The 23,300-nt window shown below is 41.5% G+C and overlaps 1 protein-coding gene across 5 annotated transcripts in view; it reads left to right on the top strand.

The window, feature by feature from the left end:
* Positions 1–18,944, top strand: part of MTFR1 (mitochondrial fission regulator 1) — a 37,409-nt gene extending 18,465 nt beyond the window's left edge. For 4 of the 5 annotated variants that reach the window (XM_073331013.1, XM_073331011.1, XM_073331010.1 and 1 more), the window contains 5 exons: positions 6,889–7,007; positions 11,967–12,208; positions 15,369–15,615; positions 15,801–15,969; positions 17,412–18,944. In XM_073331013.1, coding sequence (XP_073187114.1) covers positions 6,889–7,007; positions 11,967–12,208; positions 15,369–15,615; positions 15,801–15,969; positions 17,412–17,471 — 837 coding nt within the window. In that variant the 3' untranslated portion in view covers positions 17,472–18,944. Of the gene's footprint in view, positions 1–736; positions 777–6,888; positions 7,008–11,966; positions 12,209–15,368; positions 15,616–15,800; positions 15,970–17,411 lie in introns of all 5 variants that reach the window. The other variant, XM_073331014.1, reaches the window with a different exon arrangement.
* Positions 18,945–23,300: the final 4,356 nt, after the last annotated feature.

Here is a 23,300-nt window from a genome sequence, read left to right as displayed (position 1 = left end):
ATTCAAACAAATGTAGGCTTTTCACTGCTTAAAATATATTTGTTTCTCTAATTTTCTTTAATAGCATAGGTGATGTTGATAGGAAGACCTCCCTCTGCTATTAAAGAGAAATTAAGTTCCTTACCATTTTATTAGCCAGATAACTTCATTTCTTGTAGAATAAGAGGAAACCCTGTGTCTTGTATTGTCTTCTTACAAGAACACTGTGCCTGTAGGAGCCCTAACTTGACTTTCCTGCTTCTTATATGAATCAAATATTAATATTTCAATCTAAACTTTGCATTATTATTAATGAAGTATTTGGCATTTCCCAGACATTTTGAAGAATAAACTGCTTCAGGAATAAAGTCACTTTAAGTTTAAAATTTGTTTAAAATTTGCCTTTAGTATATAAATCTGATTGTGATAATACAGTGGATGAAAGATGATGATCTGAAGAAGTAGAAGCACAGCTGTTCTAGTGAACTGACTTTGAAATCTTGTAAATATCTGAGCTTTAGTCAACAAATTAAACCTTCAAATCCCATTAAAGTTGTTTGTTTAAAGCACTGTATACAAGTCTTTTGGTCTTGTCCAACATGTTAGAGATACATAAGCCTGGTTTCTGTGTGTTTGACTCAGAAGATGGAATTCTGAGTGTTCTTTTCAGCACCTGTCTTGACTGTTCTCCTTTTAGACTGTTGCTATGCTGAAACTTTCCTATAGATATCTCTTTTCCTTTTTTCTTTCCTGCTAGCTTTAGCTATAGTATGAAAGGACCATGCACTGAACCTGCTGTAAGTTAATTTCTTTTAAATTACTTGCTTCAGCCATTAGTGCATGCCTATAATCAGTGTGTCTTAACTCCAGCTAAGAACCATAACCCATATTCTCTACAAGTCTTCATTTCACCATGAACTTCTGATAAACGGGTTGGAGATATGTATCTGTTACTACCATGTTCATATGTGCTTTACAACATGGCAAGCCTTCATTCCACCAATCTTAAAACAATAGAGACTGACATAGCCTAAAGTTTTATTTGAGGGTTTAATGTCTTAGGGGCTAGCTATTGCAGTAGCTTTCCTTTCTATTGGTCTCTGAGGATTTCATTGGAATTAAAAACAAACAAACAAACATGTAATGGCAGATGCAGTTGACTTTCCATATTGTATGCGAGGCTCTTAGTATTCAGTAACCTATAATGTAGCAGCTTAATGCATGTACTATATAAACTACACCTGACACTGTAAATCACTTGCTGTAAGGGGAGATATGGAAGAGTAAAAGTGAGAGTGTCTAGCTCACTCAGTCTATCCTGATTCATGAGTGTAGTTGAGGAACTAGTACAAGTTAGGGCCAGGCTTAATACAGAGGAGCTGCACAAGCTACCTCATCCAGCTCAGCCAATACCCTTAAATCCACTATTGTTCAATTGTAACATTCTAGTCCTATGTCTCTTTTCTGTGCACTAATGATTCCCAGTTGTATTGTATTGTCTGCCTTTGTCAGACAAGCATCCGCTAGGGAAATAAGTTGAATTTGTCAAACTTTTTTGACCTTAGTATTCATCTGAGGCTTTCCAAGTGAAAGGCTAATGCACTAACCCAACAAACGTGGCCGTGGATGTAGTTAACTTGCTCAAAGAGAAGTTATTCCCAGTGTTTGTTTAAAATATCCCAAGGTGTTGATTCCAGACTAGTAAGTCTTTATTCAGAACTTTCTAAGCTTCAGAAGCTTTAGATGGTATTTCTCCAGTGCCTTCAGCCATACCTTGAGTGAAGGCAAAAAGTGGTTGGGAGTGTGCTGTGACAACACCCAGAGCAGAACAGTTGTACTTAATTTCTATGGGGAGGGAGAGGAGGTAGCTTTGAGAGGTGTCTGTGAGCAGGGGGGTGGGAACTCAAGTAATTCCAGTAGATATGTTCACATATTATGCACTTAGGCTACGTCTACGCTTGGCACGAGGGGTATGATTCCCAGCTGGCGTAGACATACTCATGCTAGCTCTCGTTGAGCTAGTGTGCTAAAAAAATAGCAGTGTAACATGGGCTAGTCACCCCAAGTAGTAGCATGGGCAGCAGTGACATGGGCTAGCCATCCCCAAGTACATACTCGGGGTCCAGGAGAGTCTGTAGTCCGGGCAGCTAGCCTGTGCTGCCACGGCCTGTGCTACTGCAGCTACACGACTATATTTAGCTCACTAGCTTGAGGAGAACTCATGTGAGTATGTGTACGCAAGCTGGGAATCACACCCTAACTCCAAGTGTAGACCTAGCCTTGGATGGGCTGAGAGCTGGGGAGAAAAACCTGAGACCGCTGGTCAAAGCTGGGTGCTTTCTCTCTGGCACTAGCAGCATGCTGCCCTCCCTGGCTCAACTCCTGCTACCTAGTGTGTCCTGTAGAAGAGATCAGTTGGCGTGGGCCTCTTGCTGTCTCTCCTAGCTGGATCATACATCATAGCACCTGCAGGGAGATGCCTGTCAGCTCCCTGGTTCCCCACTGCTCATGATGTTAAAGCAGTGATCCAGACGCTGTCTTTAGTCAGGAAGCCACAGAGGGGAGGGGGCTGGTGAAGTAGTATATGACTTGAAAATGTATTGAAATCTGATGTAATAGAGGATAAAATAAAGATTCTTGGAGGTGGATTATGCATTATTTTAAATCTTTCATTTAAAGACTTGCTCACGCTTCATACAAAGCTTTTTGGAAAACTTCAATTATAGAGAGCAAGCTCATGTTGCAATTTTTTTTTTCTTTTCTAGACATCCAAATCATCTATGATGTTGCAGTTAGCTATTATGGAGATCTTAAGGTGGTCAGAAATAAGATATATATATATATATGAATGAGAGAGAGAGAGAGAGCACACAAGCAGCAAAGATTCTGTTTTCATACAAACCTCCTTAGAGTTTAAAAAAATAAAGGGGGGGGGCAAGTACAAAAAACTCTCAGTATACCAGCAAAACTTGTTTCTAAATATGTGGGATTCAGCTTTCAATCACCACTGATGTTTAGGTAACTTGACTACGTAAATATGATTTGTAGAATTTAATCTCTTTTGTAAAGCACAGTTCCTGAGGTAAGAGTAAATTGTCTCTGTTATTTGAATCTTAACTATTAATCCTGTCATGGTGATAGCTCCTGGTGTGTCCAATATCACAAGAAAAATCCGTGTTGACAACACGGATTAAATGGCTAGAAGTATTTTAATTGTGATATTCTATTTATCACCCTTAATGTGAATACAGGTGTCATATCTGGTCATAACTTCTTTTGGTTCTTTTAATCAAAAGACACCTCCAATGGAGCAGTGAGAGTTGTAATGCAGTACTCTATGCTAGTGTTTCCCAATCGTTAAATCCCGACCCTCTGATGGGTTGTGGGGCCCTAGGCAAGCACACTGCTCCTGGCCGGGTGCAGAAAAGAAGCCCAGGGGAGGGGTTGGAGAGCGAGTTCTCCCAACGCTTACCCCTCAGCGGTGGTTCTTGTGCCATGGGGCTGGGCCTGGGTCCAGGTCCTTGCTCCACCCATTGCAACCAGGTACATACGGTTGTGGCAACACGTATTCAAATTTGGCCTGTTCACCCTGTCTGCTACCTACAAAGCAGACGAAGCAATGTTAATAGAGTTGTAAGTAGGATTACTAGCCTTGTCTACTGAACTCCATCATCATCAGCTACAGGTGCAGCGTCTCCAGTACTACTGATAACGTAAGTGGTAGTTTGTATGCAGAGTTGTAGCTGTGTCGGTTTCAGGATATTAGGGCTTGTCTACACTTGCGAGTTACAGCGCAGTAATGGAGCCCCGGGCGCCCTAGCTCACTCCACGTCCACACTGGCAAGGCATGTAGAGCACGCTGACTCTGCGGCTATGGCGCTGCCGGTACTCCTCCTCAGCGAGTGGAATAACGATTGCTGCGCCCTCGCTGGAGCGCCACAGTGCTAGTGTGAACGAGGTGCTGCATTACTGCGCTCTGATCAGCCTCCGGAAACGTCCCATAATCCCCTTAAGTCAAGTGGCCACTCTTGTCATTGTTGTGAAATCGGCTGTAGGAATGCAGAAATGCCCTTTCAAAGCTCCGTTTCAGAGAAGCTGGCTGCTTACAGCTCGGAGAAAAAGCAAACATTTACTGTTTGCTTGAGTGAGTGAGAGAGAGGCGGGGGAGTCTGAACTTACAAGATAGCATGCTGACACACACTCAGCACCCCCAAAACCCACTCTCTTCCCCCACATACACACAACACGCTCCCTGTCACACTCCATCCCACCCCACTCCCCATTTGAAAAGCATGTTGCAGTCACTTGCATGCTGGGATAACTGCCCATAATGCACCACTTCCAATGCCGCTGCAAGTGCTGCAAATGTAACCACGCCAGTGCGTTATCAGCTGTCGGTATGGACAGACTGCAGCACTTTCCATACTGTGCTCTGCGAAGCGCTCTACATCTGCAAGTGTAGCCGTGCCCCTAGAGAGACAAGGTGGGTGAGGTGATGTCTTTTATTGGACCAACTTCTGTTAGCGAGGGAGACAAGCTTTCCAGAATATATAGAGCTGCTCTATATAGTCTGGGAAATGTACCCAGTGTCACAGCTAAATACAAGATGAGACAGATTGATCCCCTGAGATGTGTTTACTTATGCTAAACATTCAAGGTGAAGTGGCCTGTTAACACTCCTCCAGTCATAGGGAGGAAAGGGATGTACCCCTGGGGGAATTCTGCGCCAAAAAATTTCAAAAACTGCAAAATTCTGCAGATTTTATTTGTCAACATACCTGTTCATAAGTATGTCTGTAACAATACAGATAACAAAAAAGATTCCCCCAGTAGTAGAGAGTTAAAGTAACCTCTACAACAACCCAGTTCCTGTTTCTCTGTTATGCTTTGTTTGGGCACCTCAGTCTGGGTTTGTCATACGTGTCAGCTTGGCACATCTTGGGGGGGAAAACTCTACCCTTCGGGTCTCAGACACCAGCACACCCTCGTCCCAGAGCCCAGCCACAGGGTGTGTCCCCCCACCCCCAAGCTCAGACACCCACACTCCCTTGTCCCAGAGCCCAGGGCTCCAGAGAAAGAAACAGTCTTATGCTGGATCCTGGGCTTGTATAGAGTTTCCTGAACTCTACCTCCTTCCTTCAGGATATGTTGGTAACCACAGCTGCCCAGAACCCTCCAGCTCCCCCTCCTCTGCCCCTCCAGTAGTGTCCTGTATTTTATTTACTGGGCCCAGTGGTCTCAAGTGGGGGCCAGCAGCTCTGCAGCACCAATTCTGTGGGGGGGGCAATGAAATTTGTGCAGAACATTAATTCAGCGCAAATTCTGCATTGAGCAGTGGCACAGAAGTCTCCCAGAAGTAAGGAAGGAGGGGGAAGGCAGCTGTGGTGGTTAGTGTAGTATAGATTGTTGTAATAAGCCATAAATCTCCTGTCTCTATTGAGTCCATGAGTTTTAGTATATAGCAAACTTATGAGCTCCCAGGCTCATGTCTTGAAAGTGTTGTGCAGGTTTCCTTGGAGGATGAGGACTGAAGTCAGATACAGAGTGATTGCTTTGTGAAAAGTGTTCACCCACAGCTGATACGGTGTGCTACTTCGGCAGGTAGTAAAAGCACCCCATCTATGCTGCAGCTTCTCCTGGTGTTAGCAATGGTAGAGCTGCAGTGGGGTGAGTTACAGGCATGAAGTTCAGAAGTATAGACACAGCCAGCCCGCTTTCTGAAATATGAACAGGTTTTACCTGGCCTAGATAACACTGAAACCATTTTTCATTGTTGGTTCGGTCAGGATGAACTGTTGCTGAAAACCACTTTCAACTTTATTTCAGTTTGCTAGTGTACTGAGGGTAATAGTAATCACCTGGGGTGGGTATACAGGTTCAAACTACGTGGCTGTGCTTTCACTGGGGAAACTCTTCCAGCCTTTCAAACTGGTCTTAAAGCCAGTCTGAACTGCTGCTGTAGACTGTTTTGGTGGCCAAAATAATTCTCATCTATTAGTTAAACCCTGTGAAAGCAGGTTTAAATCAGTTGTACAAACAGTTCCAGTCTCTGGAGCTTTGTCTGCCCCATGACTGCAAAGTTTTTAAACAAATACAACAGATCCCATTTTAAAAGCAGTTTGAGTTTGTTTGGTACGGGGCTCACAGGGACAGACAATTTGTTAAAACCTTAGTGTCGTGTCCCCATTCCCTCCCATCTCTTCCCTCCCTCTTGCACATGAAAAGACTTGTAATGGTTGGACGGGGAAGTTTCAATAACTGACTTGTGTCAGTTTTTTTCAGTTTTCTAATTTCTGCAGTGGTCATGTAAATACTAACTTCTTTCAAGCCCTGACATTTGCAGAGAGCACATCAGTTTTGAAGGAGGGAAGGGTCAAGTACCACCTAAAATATTTCACTTTCAAAATAAATGACATTAAATAAATCTGATCAAAATAGGAAGTTCTAGTGACCCTATTAAATTGACTATTAAAACGTTTGATTTAATATAATATAATTGAGTGGTGACTGTTTGTAGACTTGGAATACTTTGCCTGCCTGTGCCAGTGAAGTACTTTGTGGCTTATCTCCTATATAACAAATAACTTGCATTGGCTTTATAGTGCTAAATAAGCTGGTATAGCCTAGGAAACTTGTCATGACCTTTTTAAATAGCAAAAATAATCTCAGTAAAAACAAGGGGCCCGATCCAATGCTTATGGAAGTCCTTAACTTTAGTGGGCTTTGGATACTATCTTAGTGCCAAGTATGCTAAGATCCCTGGTGTCTTGTGTGTATCTTGATAGCTACATACAGTATCAAGCTCTTGTACTCCTTCAAATGCAACTATAAAATGGTTTGGAGAGTGCTTTCAAAAGGAACAATCCCTTATTAACTTTAAAAAAATAACTTTTGTCTTGAAAATTCTAGGTTACCTCTCACTCTACAGAAATAAACCACTCTAAACAGCTCAGAGAAGACACGGTAGCCTCTTTTGCAGATGTGGGATGGATTGTGCAAGAAGAAGGTGAAGTCTCCACAAGGCTCAGGTATGTTTGTTAAATCTCCTCAATTTCATCATAGGTTCCCTTCAAATCGTAGCACTTGCTGTCTAGTGTACTTAACACTATAGGTGTGCAAGCATTTCAGTATTGTGGGGAGCAAGGAGGGAAGAAACTGAAGTCAGGTTTATGAATGGAAGAACCACAACTTGAGCGGACATGGGGCTTTGATCCAGGAAAGACAGGCTATGCACTAGATAATTCTAGCATTGAAGGCACCCATATCACTATTGTGTCCCCACACAAATGCTCTCTATGATATGAGACCATCGTCAACGCTCTCTTGTTTTTGTTGTTGCTGCACTTGCTTTGAGCAGGGGTTATTGCTGCTGGTCCTGAATCTTGCTTCTGTGGGATTGCAGTGCTAAACAAGCAATGGGGATTCAGCTACACTTGTGCAATTGGTCTTTCTGGTAGTGTCCCACAATATCTGACCTGCCTCTACTGACCTCTCTGGTTAAGTCTCTGCAGTGCAGAGCAGAGACACTTGTGCTTGTAAAAACACACACACACTTGCATTTTGTACTTAATTTTTATAAGCATGAAAATGGGCAGGCAGTGACTAGGGAGCCTCGCCCATAGCTGTAGGACAGGTACTACTGCAATGGGCAGGGAGTGTTTTTATGGGTATAGTGCTCTGTATACACATGGAATGAGATGGCTCTTGTGGACACTGTATTATTACAGGTTTCACTGGTTCAGTCATGCTGGTGCAGGCTTCAGTGGCATAGGCTTTCTAGAGTAGACCAGGTTTCTGTTTACTTTAAATAAGGAGCATCTGAGGGCCCTGATTGATGGCTTTGGTATTCACAGATGTAGTAGCTTCCTCCAAAGGACACCTGTTTTAAAAGCATGCATTTAGTGATGACCTCAGTGCCCTCCAACACAACGTGCTATAGTGAAATATTGCATAATAGGAATATGGCTGCAAGCCACTGTTAATGTCAATAACTCCAAAGGGAATAGCAGAAATCCATCAACTTGACTTTTCAGAGATAAATCCCTTTGATAGGTACATTTCAGCACAAGGAATGGCTGTTCAACTCCTGGGCTCTTGTGTAAGAGCTGAGTTGTACAGTCATTCAGCTTTATAGTATCAATGGGAAGAGCAGCTCTTTGCTTCAAGGAAGCACCTACAGATTGTTGTGGAACTTGGGTATTGTTAGTTGAAATTGCTATTTGGGGAGAACTCACTAAGGAACATTGTGTAAAGTGATCTCATCCTTGAACTCAAAAGTTGACAGCTGGACGGCAAACGGTGAGTTACAGGGTAGCTCTAAAAATTACTTCGTTAGGCAGGGTCTTAAATTTGGCTTGTTACTTGTACATGTGAAATATTTAACATTAATTACAGTAATGTTCAGTAGGTTGCTTTCAAACACTCTAGAAGGGCAATCCCTGGTCCAAGAAGCCCACATAAATATAAAGATATTTATTTGCAATATCTACTTCCCATAAAATGCTTAACAAGTAGTTCACTATGCATGCTTATGTCCCTATGTCAATATATATACCTGCTTACAGAGGATGAGATCCACTTTCTCTACACTGTCAAAAACAGATCTATTAACAGCCTTGCTGAACCACTAAACTGCACATCATTTTGTCCCCCTGTACACTGAATGCTATAGTCACATTTCAGACATGTATTTTTCAAGTGGTAAATTCCAAATGTTCTACTGAAACAAATATATTTCAATAAACTTACTGTGCATCAAAGTACCTTATTATATAAAGTCCCTTTACTACAGTATTTAAATAAGCTTTTTAAAAAATCAAATCAATTTGAAGTATTATTGAATGTCTTTCATTTAATCTGTGTGAATAAAGTGCTGTTAATTCAAAAATTCAGTGGCATGATTTAAGTCAGCACTGAAGGAAGTAAAAATAACTTGGCAATAATAGCCCCAGGCCAGACAATGAAATTCATCACCTACGCACACTGAAATGTTGACTCTTAAGCAGATATTTTATCGGTATGGATTAATTATGTTGAATAAATACTTCACATTCCAGTTGTACATAGCTAGTGTTCAGCTGTTCTTTTTCAATACAAAATGAAGCTTTAAAAGCTGTCGGGGGAACCAAGGGGACAAGGTCCTCTGGAGTAAATCCAAGATGCTACCCAGGATTTATGGTTCCAGGAACCCTATGAAAACCCTGAATTCTGTCCTGGGAGGATACAACATTTATTTTATTTTAATTTTGCATTACCTTAAAAATAAGGACAGTCCTAAAACTATTAGAGATAAATGTGCAATCTATGAAGTAGTGGTCCCCAGTTCAAAAGTCAAAGTAATAATATTAAATAGGCAGGACCTGGGTGTTGCAGATAGCTGGTAATAGGATTTGAAACCTCCCACCTCTAGGTCACCAGTTCAGATGTTGAGTGAAAGGAGGAGTGTTTTGTCTTAGTACAGCTCTGGGTGGACAGACATCCAAGAATCCAAAAAAACTGTACCTGCTCCTGTCTAGGCAGTATGTATTCTGTGGATATTGTTTCCATTGCTGTCAATTCAGCACTTCTCAACAGTGATAAACATACAAATAGAGTATGAATTACAGATACTGCAATAAACAGCAATTGGGAATTCTTTTGTCTGCAGTTAATTTACTTTTCTATGAAGGATGGACTAGCTGCAAAGCCTGCAACGTCCACCTTACTTGTTTGTCTGTTATCCCTGGGTTAAGTTCTATGGCACGTGTTAGGCAGGAAGTAAGATCCTAATGGGTCCCTTTTAGCCTTAAAAGACCCTATGAATCTCATGTATGGGCTCTCTCCATTTAAATAGGAACAAGCGCTACAAATATATTGGCCGGGCAGCCAATACTACTATAAGAGTACAACTGAAACTCTGATTAAACCAGGGCCATGAACTGTGTAACTTAAAGCACATTCTGCAGATGAGCACTTGTGGCACCTTAGAGACTAACACATTTATTTGAGCATAAGCTGTCACTTCATCGGATGCATCCAATGAAGTGAGCTGTAGCTCACACAAGCTTATGCTCAAATAAATGTGTTAGTCTCTAGGGTGCCACAAGTCCTCCTTTTCTTATTGCGAATACAGACTAACATGGCTGCTACTCTGAAATCTGCAGATGAGGTATTTCAAAAAGTCCTATTTCTATTCAGAATTCTTTCCCCAGTGTTTGACCAAGCAGTGCCACTGAAACCCAAGATCCTGATATGCTTGAGGAATTGTAAGAATTCAAGTGGGAGTTAATTAAATATGGGCTTTTCTTCTGCAGCTACAGTATCTTAGTTCATTCTTGTAATCCTCTCTCTCAGTAATGAGCATTAGTTGTACTATTGCCTTGAACAGTATTTCTGGTACCTTGGTATCTAGCTTTCAAGATCTGAAGTTATCAAATAAGCAGGAAACTTCCTATATTTTAATATCATAGTGTTAAAATATTCTGGGGTTTTTTTTGACAGGTATAAGAAGGGAAGTAGCAAACACAGCCTGTGTTTTCATTCCTTTACTGGTTACATACCATGAAGGCAGGGGCTCGTAAAAAGAATTTTTTAGTGCATGAGGCTTCTCTTCTCACCTGTTCTTCTTACGATGCATTATTCTCCTACTAAACAGCTTTTGTAACATTAAACTTTGCCACAAAGCTTCATGCCCATTGACAATTCTGAGAACAAGAATCTGAAGAATCCTATCAAACTAGGGTTGTCTATGCAGTGGGACAGTATAGGTGGAAAGTGGACTTTGTAGAACATGGAAAGCTATTCCATCTCAAAAGGAACAAATTGCATACAAAAAAATTCTCAGAGGTGGAAAAAATCTAAAATTGTCAGTGATGGGCAAGTTTTTAAAGAAGCTTCATTCCAACAGCAAAGCAAACAAATGTGAAAACTTAGAAGTAACTGTTCGCACAAGGCATTCAGAGGAAAAACAGATTGGAGCTAGAAAAAATAGTATTTATACTTAGAGTTTGATTGCCCTGCCAAGAGCTGAGTAATAGACTAGATGAGACTATTTTATTCACTGAATGTCAAAAACCCTATTATCTCTAACTTTTTAGTGTAACCCATGGGGCTGCTAAAATTTATTGTCTTGCTTTTAATTTAACACTTCAAATTTAACTGAAAGTATTCCAAGTATGCTTTTTCATCTTGGGCAATGAAATGACACTTAAGTTATTGTGCAGTACATTAGTGCTGCAATATCAGGTTGTGAACACTGCAGGGGAACGTGTAAATTCCACTGGAAAGCTTTTTAATCACAAAAAGCTTTTATAAACAGGTCTCTTCATTTATTAATAAAGTTTACTTTTACCAAACCTTAATTTTGGGCCTAACTTAACTTGATAGTGTCCCTTTTATTAGTAGTATTTACTATTTTGTTAGGCCGATTCATATACTAATTACTTTTGATTATAAGCCCTTCCTGATATCTAGCCTGAATCTTGCCTTAGCTTAAATTTGTGTTCTCTTATTCACACTATTAGAACAAAGGTGGAATGTGTTCATATCAAGATCTTTGTTGCTTATATAACTTGTATATCATAATTACTAGTAAATGTCTGTAGCACTACCAGGCTCTCCGTGTTTCTGAGGCAGCATTCCATCCTCTCTTCCCCCCCCGTTCCGCCCCCCAAAAAAACACACACAAACAAACAACAAAAACTTAAAACCAATGCCACTTCAACTTTAGTTTTTAGGGATCTATGAGTCAGATTCTGCCAGACGTTACTTGCAAATATTTCATTGTAGAAAGAGGGATATAAAAACTTCTGAAGCAGGTGAGAAGATGTTTACCTGAGGGTTTTTTGGTTCCTCCTTAAAAGGCCAAAAGTAAGTAGTTTGGTTTGAAGGTCCAATCTTAATGTTTGGCTCAGTGCTTACACTTAACTGTTTTGCTCTCTCCTCTTAGCAGCTTGGTAGAAGCACTTACTACAGACCAGCCCCGTGTGACAATTGTTGCTTTGTTACAGATCAGAAGTCTGGTCAAAATCTGCTCCACCTCTTCCACATGAACCATATTGCTCTGGAAGACCACCAGGTAGACAAGTATCCTTACCAAACCTATTACAAGAAGAGCCAGCCCCCAAGGGTGTGGTGACCAAGAACGATGAAGCTCTGCAGAAGATTAGTGCTCTAGAAAATGAACTTGCCAGTTTAAGGGCACAAATAGCCAAAATTGTAATCTTGCAAGAACAGCAGAATCTGCCAGCAGGTATTAAACTCTGTCTCACTTTCATATCAAATTAGCTAAAAAGGAATCTGCTCTTTTAAAACTGATTGACCGATACGTGTAAGTATAATGAAATCATTTTTGTGAGATATTGCAGGATTGATGGTGAAGTTTGTAGGGTTGTAAGAAGTGCTAGCACCAAATTTCATTTACAGTGGTTGTACAGAGCCTCACTGAGGCTTGATTCCAGGATATCTGTGCTGTCTTACTGTGAAACTACAGTACAAAGTAAACTTGCAGGTGATGGGTAAAAGGCTCTTTTTTTTAAAATTCCATCTGGAGTTGTGGGATGGAAATTGAAACCTGTGAGAGGAAAACAGTGTGTGCCCTTTACTAGCCTAGTTGTACATGAATGGGTTTATTCATATGCAGTAGTGAACTACCGTGGAAACCTAAAACTTGATTGACCGTGAGCCATAGTCATGTTATCTGATTTCCATTGTAAAGAGCAAATGGTGTTTTTCACCACCAAGTCGTAGCTGATAGACGTGCGTGTAGTGGTGTGATGGCAACTCCCAAAAACCTGCCTGACTGGTGGTCAAAATTTATCTATTAAATATCAAATAGATGAGACTTCAGATATTCACTATCCTAACCTTCTGCAGATCAGGTTTAGTATTAACTCCTCCTTCTGCCTGGACTTCACGTTATTTTCACTTAACACGTTCAAGAGAGTGGGTACAGTATACTAACAGGGACCACACAGATGTTTCTCCAATGGTAGAGGGGGACCAACACCTCCAGATTCTTATATTTCCTACTTTTAAAAATCATTTCTTCAAATATTTGTGCAGAGTGTCTTGAGTTCTGAATTCTGCAGATAATTAGCATTTAATAGGATTTCTAGAACAAAGTTTGGCGCAAATATGAATGAAACCAAAGGCATAATATATCTGTTAAGTATTATAAGGATACTTAAGTCCCAGAGTATCAATAATATGTCATGAGGTCTAGTGTCACTGAGATACTAAATATGCTTTTGGAATATAATACATATTTCAAATGGCTTACAAAACAGTGACATGTTGCTAGAAATGTTCAAGGACAGCAGAAATCTCTAACAAACTTCAGTGCTTATTACATGACTAAGAATAAGTAAGCACGGTACCTGTGATATCTTCTCACAGCTTATAACAGACCTAGTACTCTTCAGAGAATTGTAACTTGTTACAATGGCTGCTTATTTTTTAGTATTGGTTTCTAATATCATTGACTCACTTGTCTCTGGGGCAGAAGTTCACAAGTTAAATCCTCCCCATGAAAATGGGCTCATATAAGTCAGTTCAATAACACACAAGGGCTTTGGGGCAGGAGGAAAGGGTTGAATTGCTACAGGAGCCATTCTTGGGATCAGATGTTGGTCTGAGGGCTCTTGAGTGCCAATTTCTGTTCAGATGGAAGCTAAAAATCATACAGGGCCCCTGATATGAATGTCCTAACCTCAGTCCCATAGTCAGCATCCCTCCGAACCCCAACGATACTTTATATTATATAGCACCTTCCACTGAGATACTTGGCGTGCTTTACAAACTTGAATTGTTGCAGCTCACAAGGATAGTAGGGCCTATTTTGTATTCTGTATCCATTACAGATAGGAATGAAGGGTGAGAAACTGCGTTAGAGGTTAAGTGACTTTGGCCACAGTCACCTAGCAGGTGTGTGGGAAAGCTGGGAATAAAGGTATACTGATTCTTTCCTGGGCTTTAGCCATTAGATCATGAATGCTGGCTCTCCTGACAAGGTTGAGTTCAGTATCCAAATCTGGGAGCGAATAGGGAAATAATGTGACCACTATATGTGCAATTGACTCATTGCACTGAAATAGTTTGAAAGATAATTCAGTTCCATTCCTCCTTTTGACAGCAACAGTAGCTTGAAATTAACACACTTCTAAACATACCAAATTGCTAAAATGCTAATAATCACCTAAATGACACATGCCCTTGGTTAATATTTTTTCTAGGTGTGATTTTTTTCCTTCTGTTCAGTAGAAGGCTTTCATCTAGATTTTAATTTAAATAACATTTTCCTTTACCTCCCTCTTCTGGTAGAATATGGTAACTGCTTTAAATATGTTAACATTATACATCTGTCTGTCCAAGATAGTTGGTTTGGTTCACTTTTAAGATTAATTAAGGGTGGGTGGGGTGAAGATTTTTGTTAAATAAAAATAAGGTCCCAATTTGCATGAGCAGAGTCAGTGACTTAAATTCCATAGACGTCTTTTAGAAACAAAACACTTGGGAAGTTCTCACTCTCTGCCAAGACCTGTGTAATATCTTTGGTGACTTCTGTAACACTGACTTAATATTCACCTAAAGTGGTGCAAGAAGCTTTAATTTTAGATTTTTGTTACAACCTAATTGGTTCAGTCAGTTGCCGAATCTCTCCTCTTGAGTCTTAAGAAGACATTCAAAAAACTTAAAGAAAAACATGGGCGGTAACAGAAACAAGGTGAAGACTTTTTAACTGGGCTTCACACAACTTTCTGACCTCTGCCATTCAGGGTTAAGAATCTCACAAGAGAAGTCCTTCCTTTCTGAAAATAATTAGCACGAATAACTACTGCTTATCTAGGGATTGTGATTACAGTCAATAAGCAATTTCATTTAGAATCTTGTCTTGGCAAATGACAAGTATAATTGGAATTTTTACTTGGGATGCATTCATTGCTGTTGTCCGGCCAAACTGTTATTAATGTGTAAAATTATTTCTAAACGGTGATTTCTTCCAGACACAGTGGCTGCCTTAAGAATATAACTTTGCATTGCCTTTCAAACTCTCTCCAAGCATCATTAAATACTGATAGACCCCAACAAGGGGCAGAGTTGGTGGAAACAGGTCCTGGTGTTGAACAAGTTTTGTAGGTCTGACATGGATGTGCATCTACTGTTAGTATCTGAACTGGGAACTGAACATCCTTTTGGAACAGTAATTAGCTGAGGTGATTGTTTTAATGCTGTCATTTTTAGGCGGTTTAGGACTTAAACCGGGCCAGTGGTCTTGTGACAAGACAACCTTTTGAGGAAAAAATAAATTGATATGCAGCAAATCTGTTCCTTTTCAAAATACTTAATGTATCAAGCTTTCTTTAAAAGGGCATTTAGTTCTTACGGGGAATGAATGTCTTGGTGTGTTTTAGCTGGATTAAGTCCTACTGCATCAGCTCCTGCACCACCACCACCTCCTCCTCCTCCTCCTCCACCGCCTCTTCCACCTCCTGGGGTACATCGGAGTATGTCTGCTGTTGATCTCATTAAAGAGCGGAAAGGCAAGAAAATAAACGCCGGACAGACTTTGATAGATAATGGTCCAAAGAAGCCTGAAATACCAAATATGTTGGAGATCCTCAAAGACATGAACAGTGTCAAACTGCGTGCAGTGAAAAGGTGAGTACACAATAACTTGTGTTATTTTATTAATGCAAAGTCTTACTCAATAGTTTTCATGGAGAAACATTTGAATTTTGGACTGTTGCTGATCTAACATTTGAAAGGCAGCAGGGGAATGCAAAGATGCTCTAACTACATTCTAAAGACTTGCTGTGACTGTTAATTTCCCTTTCCCTTTGAAGACCAGCAGAAGGCGCAACATGCAAATCACCTGACCCGACTGATCCTGTAGCACTAATAGCTGAAGCTCTCAAAAAGAAATTTGCTTATCGATACAGAAGTGATAACCAAAGTGAAACGGAAAAACAGATTCCAGAGTCTGAAACAAAGGCAAAGTCTGAAATGATGCTGGTGAGTATTGAGATTCTGGACACATCCTGGGATTCGGTCCTACATACATTAAAGCCGAGGTAAATCTCTCTTCAGAAACCTTAGCTGGCTCTCAGACCAGCTCCACAGAACCCCAGTGAGAATCCAGAAAGCTTGGCTTGTGCATCAGCAGTGCTGGGGAGTGGAGAGACGGTCATTCAAAGCACTGTAGGGGGCAACTTTATCTCGGGCTTCTGCTGACCAGGTAAACCATGAGCAGGCTAGAGAGGTTTTATTGTATCACTAAGACCTTAAAAGACAGCTGGGTTCCATTTTAAAAATACATTAATCATGGTGCTGGGAAAACTCATTAAATTGTGTTTTAAAAAGATTGAAATTGAAGTGAAACTCCAATGGTAAGTGTTCAGAAATTCTTTCAAGTAGTGCCTGCAATGCATCTCTCTGCATTTCTAGCGAAATCCAGTTTTGCTGGGCAGTAAACTTTGCCTGCAGTCTGATAAGCAGTCATTGAGCATTGTGGGCTAGAAAGGGAGAACAAATAAATGATCAGATTAATCTCTTGCACTTCACTCAGCTTGGAAAACAAAAGTGAAAGCAAACAACAAAAGAGGTGGAAAGCCTAATAACCTTACTCATACAGCTAGTTGTGTTCTGGGCCTGATTGAGGAAGAACTAGATTACCAACCATAAGCACTCAAAAATCAGGAGACTTAAAATAATAAAGGTTGGGTTTTCTGGTGTACATTCAGGTCACATTTCTTCTCTACAACCATGAGGGCTATAATTTTTTGTAACAAGGGCTATTATTACTTGATTACTTGCCTCCAGGAGCTGGGAATTTTAAGAGCACAAATGTCACAAGACTTGAGAGAACATGGAATTAATATTTGACTTGTGGCATGGAATGTTCATTACTATTTCCACTCTGAGACTGTGATCCATCTTTTGTTGGGGCAAGGGATTGGATGGTAAACATCAGAGGCTAATGGAACCGGCTGGAAGCCTTTGACAGAGAATATTGTGGTGGTGACCAACACTAGTTGTGGTCTAGTAACATTTTTAACCTTATCAGTTACTGGGAGTGGCCCTTAGGCAGCCTTCTCCTCCCTCCCCCCCGTCTGGTCCTCACATTTCATTATACGTGATTTACAGAGGACTTGCAACAGGTGCAGGAAAAAATCTGTCAACAGGCTTGTTCTGGGAGCGGAGTCATCTGGTTGATCTGAGTAACTTCACTTGGTTCCTGATATGCATTTCCCCTGTGAGACAATTTCTAGTTAACTTTGTGGGTAAAATGCATCTAAATCTAATCCCATTTGCATCCATGGCAGCAAGGCAAAGTGGACAAATGATGGGTGGCCTCTGCTTGAGTTCTAGGGTCACTTATGAATTTGGATTATAAAATGATGCTACAATTTCCAGGATCTGTACATATTGTAATGTACTTGTTTTTCCCTTTTCAGTTTGGACCACACATGCTGAAGCCTACAGGAAAAATGAAGACTTTAATTGAAAAATCTTAACTACTTTTATATCACTACAAGAGACTATTCAGCTGCTTTTATTAGAAATCAGTGTTATGTAGTAAGTGTCTTTTGGTATTTAGTGCCCTCCTACAAAACAAACCAAAAAAAAATACTGATATAAAATTATAAAAACGTAGTGCCTTTGTTTTACATTCTGAGGTCTAGAGGTACTTGTCCTTATGTGACTTTTAACAAGAGGGTTGAGTTGAGAGACAGTACAAGTTTTTAAACCTATAAAGTAAACTTTAAAATCTAGCTTTCAATACCTAAAATACTAAGACTTTTTTCTGTGGTGGTTTTAACACTAATTTATCTGTACAAATGTTTTTATATACGTGACTGACAGTCTTCAGACAGTTCGTGTAAATGATAATAATGGGAATGAAGTACCGTCAGTCATTTTCTCTCTCATGTAATAGCTGATGTAACAAGTTTCTTTCGCTGCAGAATTTAGTTTGAGACTAGCAACTTCTGTTCCAAATGAGATCTCATTAGTTTAACACAGCTTTTGCTGGTTTTAGCCTAAAAAGCATAAACAGTTCATGCAAGGGTATGAAACTATTCAGTTAATAATGGAGAAACAGATAATCTCTGATAAGCTTCATTGATTTTACTTGTTACAAAGCTGAGTGGTATGGAATAGAGCATTTCAAAAATAGCAAGATTTCTCAAATGAGATTGCCCTTCTCTCAATGCAGAATGTTCTGTTTTTTCCCTCCAATACATATAGTGCCTTAAAGGTGAATTTGATCTTGAGCAGCTGGCCACAGCTAGCTTCAGGTTCAGTCCTCTGTCAAAAGGTAGACCAATGTGTGTGAAATAGGGTAGAATAGCAGTGTAGATTAAGATACCCTGACATTCTGTCTGAAGTATGTGTCTGAGTGAGCAAATGTGGAAGTCACAAAGTAGTAGAGATGAGAAGAAATGGAGTGCTTATAAAATGAACTATAGGGTGTTTGTCAGTAAAATCTTACTGCTTTCAGAGGCTCTGATCTCTGTTGCAGCTGGGGAGTGCCTGACACACAGGAGAGATGTTTTTACCCTCTACACAGTTAATGGGGCGGTCTTGTGCTGGGTCAGTCCCTTAGCATAAAACAGAAGAGACTGAAGGCTACCCTTATTTGTGATAACTGCCCATGGCCCCACGATAATATTTCAGCAGTCAGGGATATTTTGACTACAATCCCTGCACTAGTTCCAGGAAAGCATTGGTGTGGGTCACCTGAGGACCACCTGGGGAAATCCTCTAGGTACCTGCTGTATGGCAGCTTTGTTCTCCTGATCAGCACCGAGCTTGGATCATCAGGGGAAAACAATCTGAGGCTTTTTGTACACAAATGCAATCCAGTTTTCTCAAGTATTGAAAAATTGGGTAGAAAACATTCTGGCATTCACAGGACTAACAAGCAGGAACACAACAGATCTAGCTTGGCTATATATCAAGTAAACTGACAGCAAGTTTCTTTTGAATGTGGATAAATACAGGTAGAGAAGGTGAGTCAGCAATCTCGTTCTAAAGGAACAGCTGGCTACTGGAATTGTGATGTGAGTGCTTGTTCTTGAAACTTTTTTTTTCCCCCTCTCCCTCCAACTACTGGAAAAGTGCAGCATTTTCCATCCACCTACATGCTAGTCAGTATTAACAAATTGAGATGTAAAGAGTATGATCAACAAGGGCTTTATTTCTGATGTAATACTTCAAAGTGTTTGTATTTACAAAGCTGTTTAAAGGTAAAAAAAAAAAAAGTTAACTAAAAATTCCTCTTACTTTGAAAAAAATATTGTTCAAAGCATTTAGAAGAGCAAAGTCCTATTACTTGGTCTCCAAAGAGTGTTTTGTATTTAGTGCTACACTGAGATGTACAAAATAGAAAAAACAAAATGCTGACTTGACTTTGGCACTGTCTGTCTTGATCATATGTGCATTAGTTGGCTGGCTTTGCGGGGAGAAATGGTCAGTCTGAAAACAAATTCAGAAGTGGTAGAGCTCTGAAGGGAGTCTAGTTGCATCCTCCTAAGATATTAAAAGTATCCAGCTCCAGTATGGCACTTTACTCCTATGTCACCGGATTATGAAAACCTGCTACTCCTGCACAGCAGCATGGTGGAAACAGGCTGGGAAAAGCAGTGTGGGTATTTAAATTTAAATTGCAGCTGCTTGTTCTATGGAGGCAAGTGAGCAAAGGCCGCTTCATTTTTACTTTTGGTGCCTAAGTATGGATTCTTCCAGACTTCCTTCCTCTTAGTTATGTAGAGGAGTTCAGAGATCCATTCCTCAATAACATTGATTAGCATTTCCTTCCCCTCCTCCACAAGACTTTTTTTCTCCCAGACCCCTCAGTAACCATGCTTTCAGGTGGGTTAGCCTGTTTCCTTGGCTTGACACACGTAGAGGTTTGCAAATCAGCAGGTTCCACCCAATGCTATACAATCCAAGGCACCTTTTCAGTGGATCATTCTAAGTGCCCCTGGCACTCAGAAAACACCTGTGTTGTTTCCTCCTACCTCTGTAGGCACCTAAAATCAGTGCTTAAGTTTTTGTCTCTGGGCATGTACACGGCTGCCTCATTCTAGGCAGCCAGACATTTGTGCCCTGGCACGATACACAAAGCAGGGGAAGATAAGCATCCATCTGCAGGGCCCAATCCAGTTGGCAGGAGCTGAGGCCACCTAGCAGTTCAGGGCCCATTCAAACTCTGTGAGGAGGTGCTTATGAGCCCAGTAGTTGGATCACTCCCGCAGGACTATATAGCTCCAGGTTTAATTTCCCCCTCTGCCTGATTGGTGGGGACTATGGTGAAAAGGAGGATTTGAACAGTCATCTCCAACCGCTCCAGAAAGTGTGCAAATGATTGGGGCTATTCTGATACAGGTCTTTCTCATGCTCTCCTGTTGAAACTATCCAGGGTGTATAAAGTCATAGGGCCAGAGAGAGGAGAATGAGTAATGCTGGTGGTTAGGACACTCCCAGGTAGGAGACCCAGGAGCCAGTTCCCCTGTTCCAGTGAGTATGTATTTATATACAGTGGAACAGCTTCAAACAGAGATTAGAGGAAGACCCACTGCAGAATAGGTCATTCTCAAATGGTTAGAGCACTGAGAGGTGAAAGACACCTGCTCAAATTTTTTCTCCCCCTGCAGGCAGAAATCAACCCAGGTCTTGCACATACAGAGGGAGTGCTTTGACAACTAGGTTAAATTAAGGTGGACAGCAATCCTCATTTCTGCCCCCCCTCCAAAAAAAAAAAAAAAAAGTGCCTGATTTGAGGAGAGGGGCAGGGTTTAGGAAACATGGCTCTAGTCAGCATCTCCCGTTGATTAGTTTAGGCAGGCAGCTGCCTATTGTGGTGGCTTACCTAGACTTTAGGAATCCGAGTGTTTTTCTAGGTGCCTACAAGTTAGGCACTGTAATGCCTATATCTCATTATGAAGCTAGTCCATATTGTTAACCTTGCATTTTGCTTCCTCACACCCTCCAAAATCAGGTTAATATTTACCTTCATATTGCACTGCCTATAGAAACAGTATCTTAAGGTTTGTAACATGGTCCCAACCTTACTAATTTCATAGCCCATGAGTCAAATTGTCAAATGAGATATTTCAATTGTAATCCTAATTTATCAGACCTGTAGCACATGTAATTTAGTAACACAATGAGTAGTTTACAAAAGGGCATTTAAATGTTTTACACTCATAATGCACAGAGACATGGCTTAGGGGTCAAAACTGAACTCTGAACCTTCCCTTCCACCAAACAAGTCAGCTAACTGAGGGCTATAACTGAAAATCCCAGCCTAAAATTCTGCTAAGAATGGGGTTCACAAAAACCAGTCTGAGCAAGGAGCTGCCTAAACCAAATACTAGGAAATGCCAAGGAGATGGGTGTAGCCTAAGCCCTGGTCTACACTAGGACTTTAGGTCAAATTTAGCAGTGTTAAATCGATGTAAACCTGCACCCGTCCACACGATGAAGCCCTTTATTTCGACTTAAAGGGCTCTTAAAATCGATTTCCTTACTCCACCCCTGACAAGTGGATTAGTGCTTAAATCGGCCTTGCCAAGTCAAATTTGGGGTACCGTGGACACAATTCGACGATATTGGCCTCCGGGAGCTATCCCAGAGTGCTCCATTGTGACTGCTCTGGACAGCACTCTCAACTCAGATGCACGATTGTCTGCCATTGCTCTGACGCAGGGAGGGGCAACTGACAACATGGCTTACAGGGAGTTAAAATCAACAAAGGGGGTGGCTTTACATCAAGGAGTATTTCAGGCAGGACTTCACGGAGGGTTCCAATAAGAAATGGTGCACCTAAGTTATTGGAACAAGCAGGTTGGTCTGGCCTCTGATTGATACACGGCTAGATTTACCTTGCTGCACCTTCTCTGTGAGTGACTGCAGTGTGACCTAGAGGAATGAGTCCCCTAGACGGGGGGGCGGAGGGGAAGGTTGCAAATGAGTACAAAACAAATCTGGTCTATTTCTTGTTTTGATCCACTCCATCTATCTTTTACATCTTTGGCTGACAGCAGACAGTGCAGAAGGACTGCATGCCATCCACATCTCACGGCTGCTCGGCAGAAGATGGTACAATAGGACTGCTAGCCATCCTCATCTCTTGCCTGCTCGGCAGAAGATGGTACAATAGGACTGCTAGCCATCCTCATCTCTTGCCTGCCCGGCAGAAGATGGTACAAGAGGACTGCTAGCAATCCGTATCGCCTGCCTGCTCACCATAAGATGGTTCAATAGGACTGACTGCAGGACTAAAGAGAATGACCTGATCAAGTCACTCCAAATTTAGTCCCTGCGCCCATGTCTGCCCAGGCGCTCCTGACTTAACAGAGGCGACCAGGAGCACCTCGGACATGACGATGATGGCTACCAGTCCTACTGTACCGTCTGCTGCCATAAGGCAAGGGGTTGCTGCTGCTGTGTAGCAATGCAGTACCACATCTGCCAGCACCCAGGAGACATACGGTGACGGTGAGCTGAGCGGGCTCCATGCTTGCCGTGGTATGGCGTCTGCATGGGTAACCCAGGAAAAAAGGCGCAAAACGATTGTCTGCCCTTTCTTTCACAGAGGGAGGGTGGGAAGGGGGGCCTGACGACATGTACCCAGAACCACCTGAGACAATGTTTTAGCCCCATCAGGCATTGGGATCTCAACCCAGAATTCCAATGGGCAGCGGAGACTGCGGGAACTGTGGGATAGCTACCCACAGTGCAACACTCCAGAAGTTGACGCTTGCCTCGGTACTGTGGAAGCACTCCGCCGAGTTAATGCACTTAGAGCATTTTCTGTGGGGACACACACACTCGAATATATAAAACCGATTTCTAAAAAACCAACTTCTATAAATTCAACCTAATTTCGTAGTGTAGACATACCCTAAGACCCATCTCTTAAGAGATTTAGGAGCATAAGTCTTGGCTATAGGGAGCCACCTCCCTCCACTTGGTATTCAGAGCCATGAACTCTCTATGGGAGTTAAGTATATAAACTGTCCCCATCCTTCACTCACTCACCATGTGGGAGACCCAGGTTGCAGTCCCCCGTCCCCCCCCGTGCACCATAGAGAACGGATTAGAACTTGGGTCTCCCGCTTCCCTGCCGAGTACCCTAGCCCCTGGACAATAAGGTATTCTGGGATCACATTGGTCAGTGAAACCATTCCACTGTATATAAATAACTATTCATTGAACCCGGGGGGAGGGGTGTCTCAGCTGAGCGCCCTAACCACTAGTTACTCTGAATATTCATTGGGTCAGAGACCAAAGTATATGCAGAGGGACACCTCCAACAGGAGACACAGAAACCAGCC

The sequence above is a fragment of the Lepidochelys kempii genome, chromosome 2, assembly GCF_965140265.1.
Source record: "Lepidochelys kempii isolate rLepKem1 chromosome 2, rLepKem1.hap2, whole genome shotgun sequence".
Classification (NCBI taxonomy): domain Eukaryota; kingdom Metazoa; phylum Chordata; order Testudines; family Cheloniidae; genus Lepidochelys; species Lepidochelys kempii.
The sequence above is the reverse complement of the archived record's forward strand: the minus strand, read 5'-3'. Positions and strand labels throughout refer to the sequence as shown.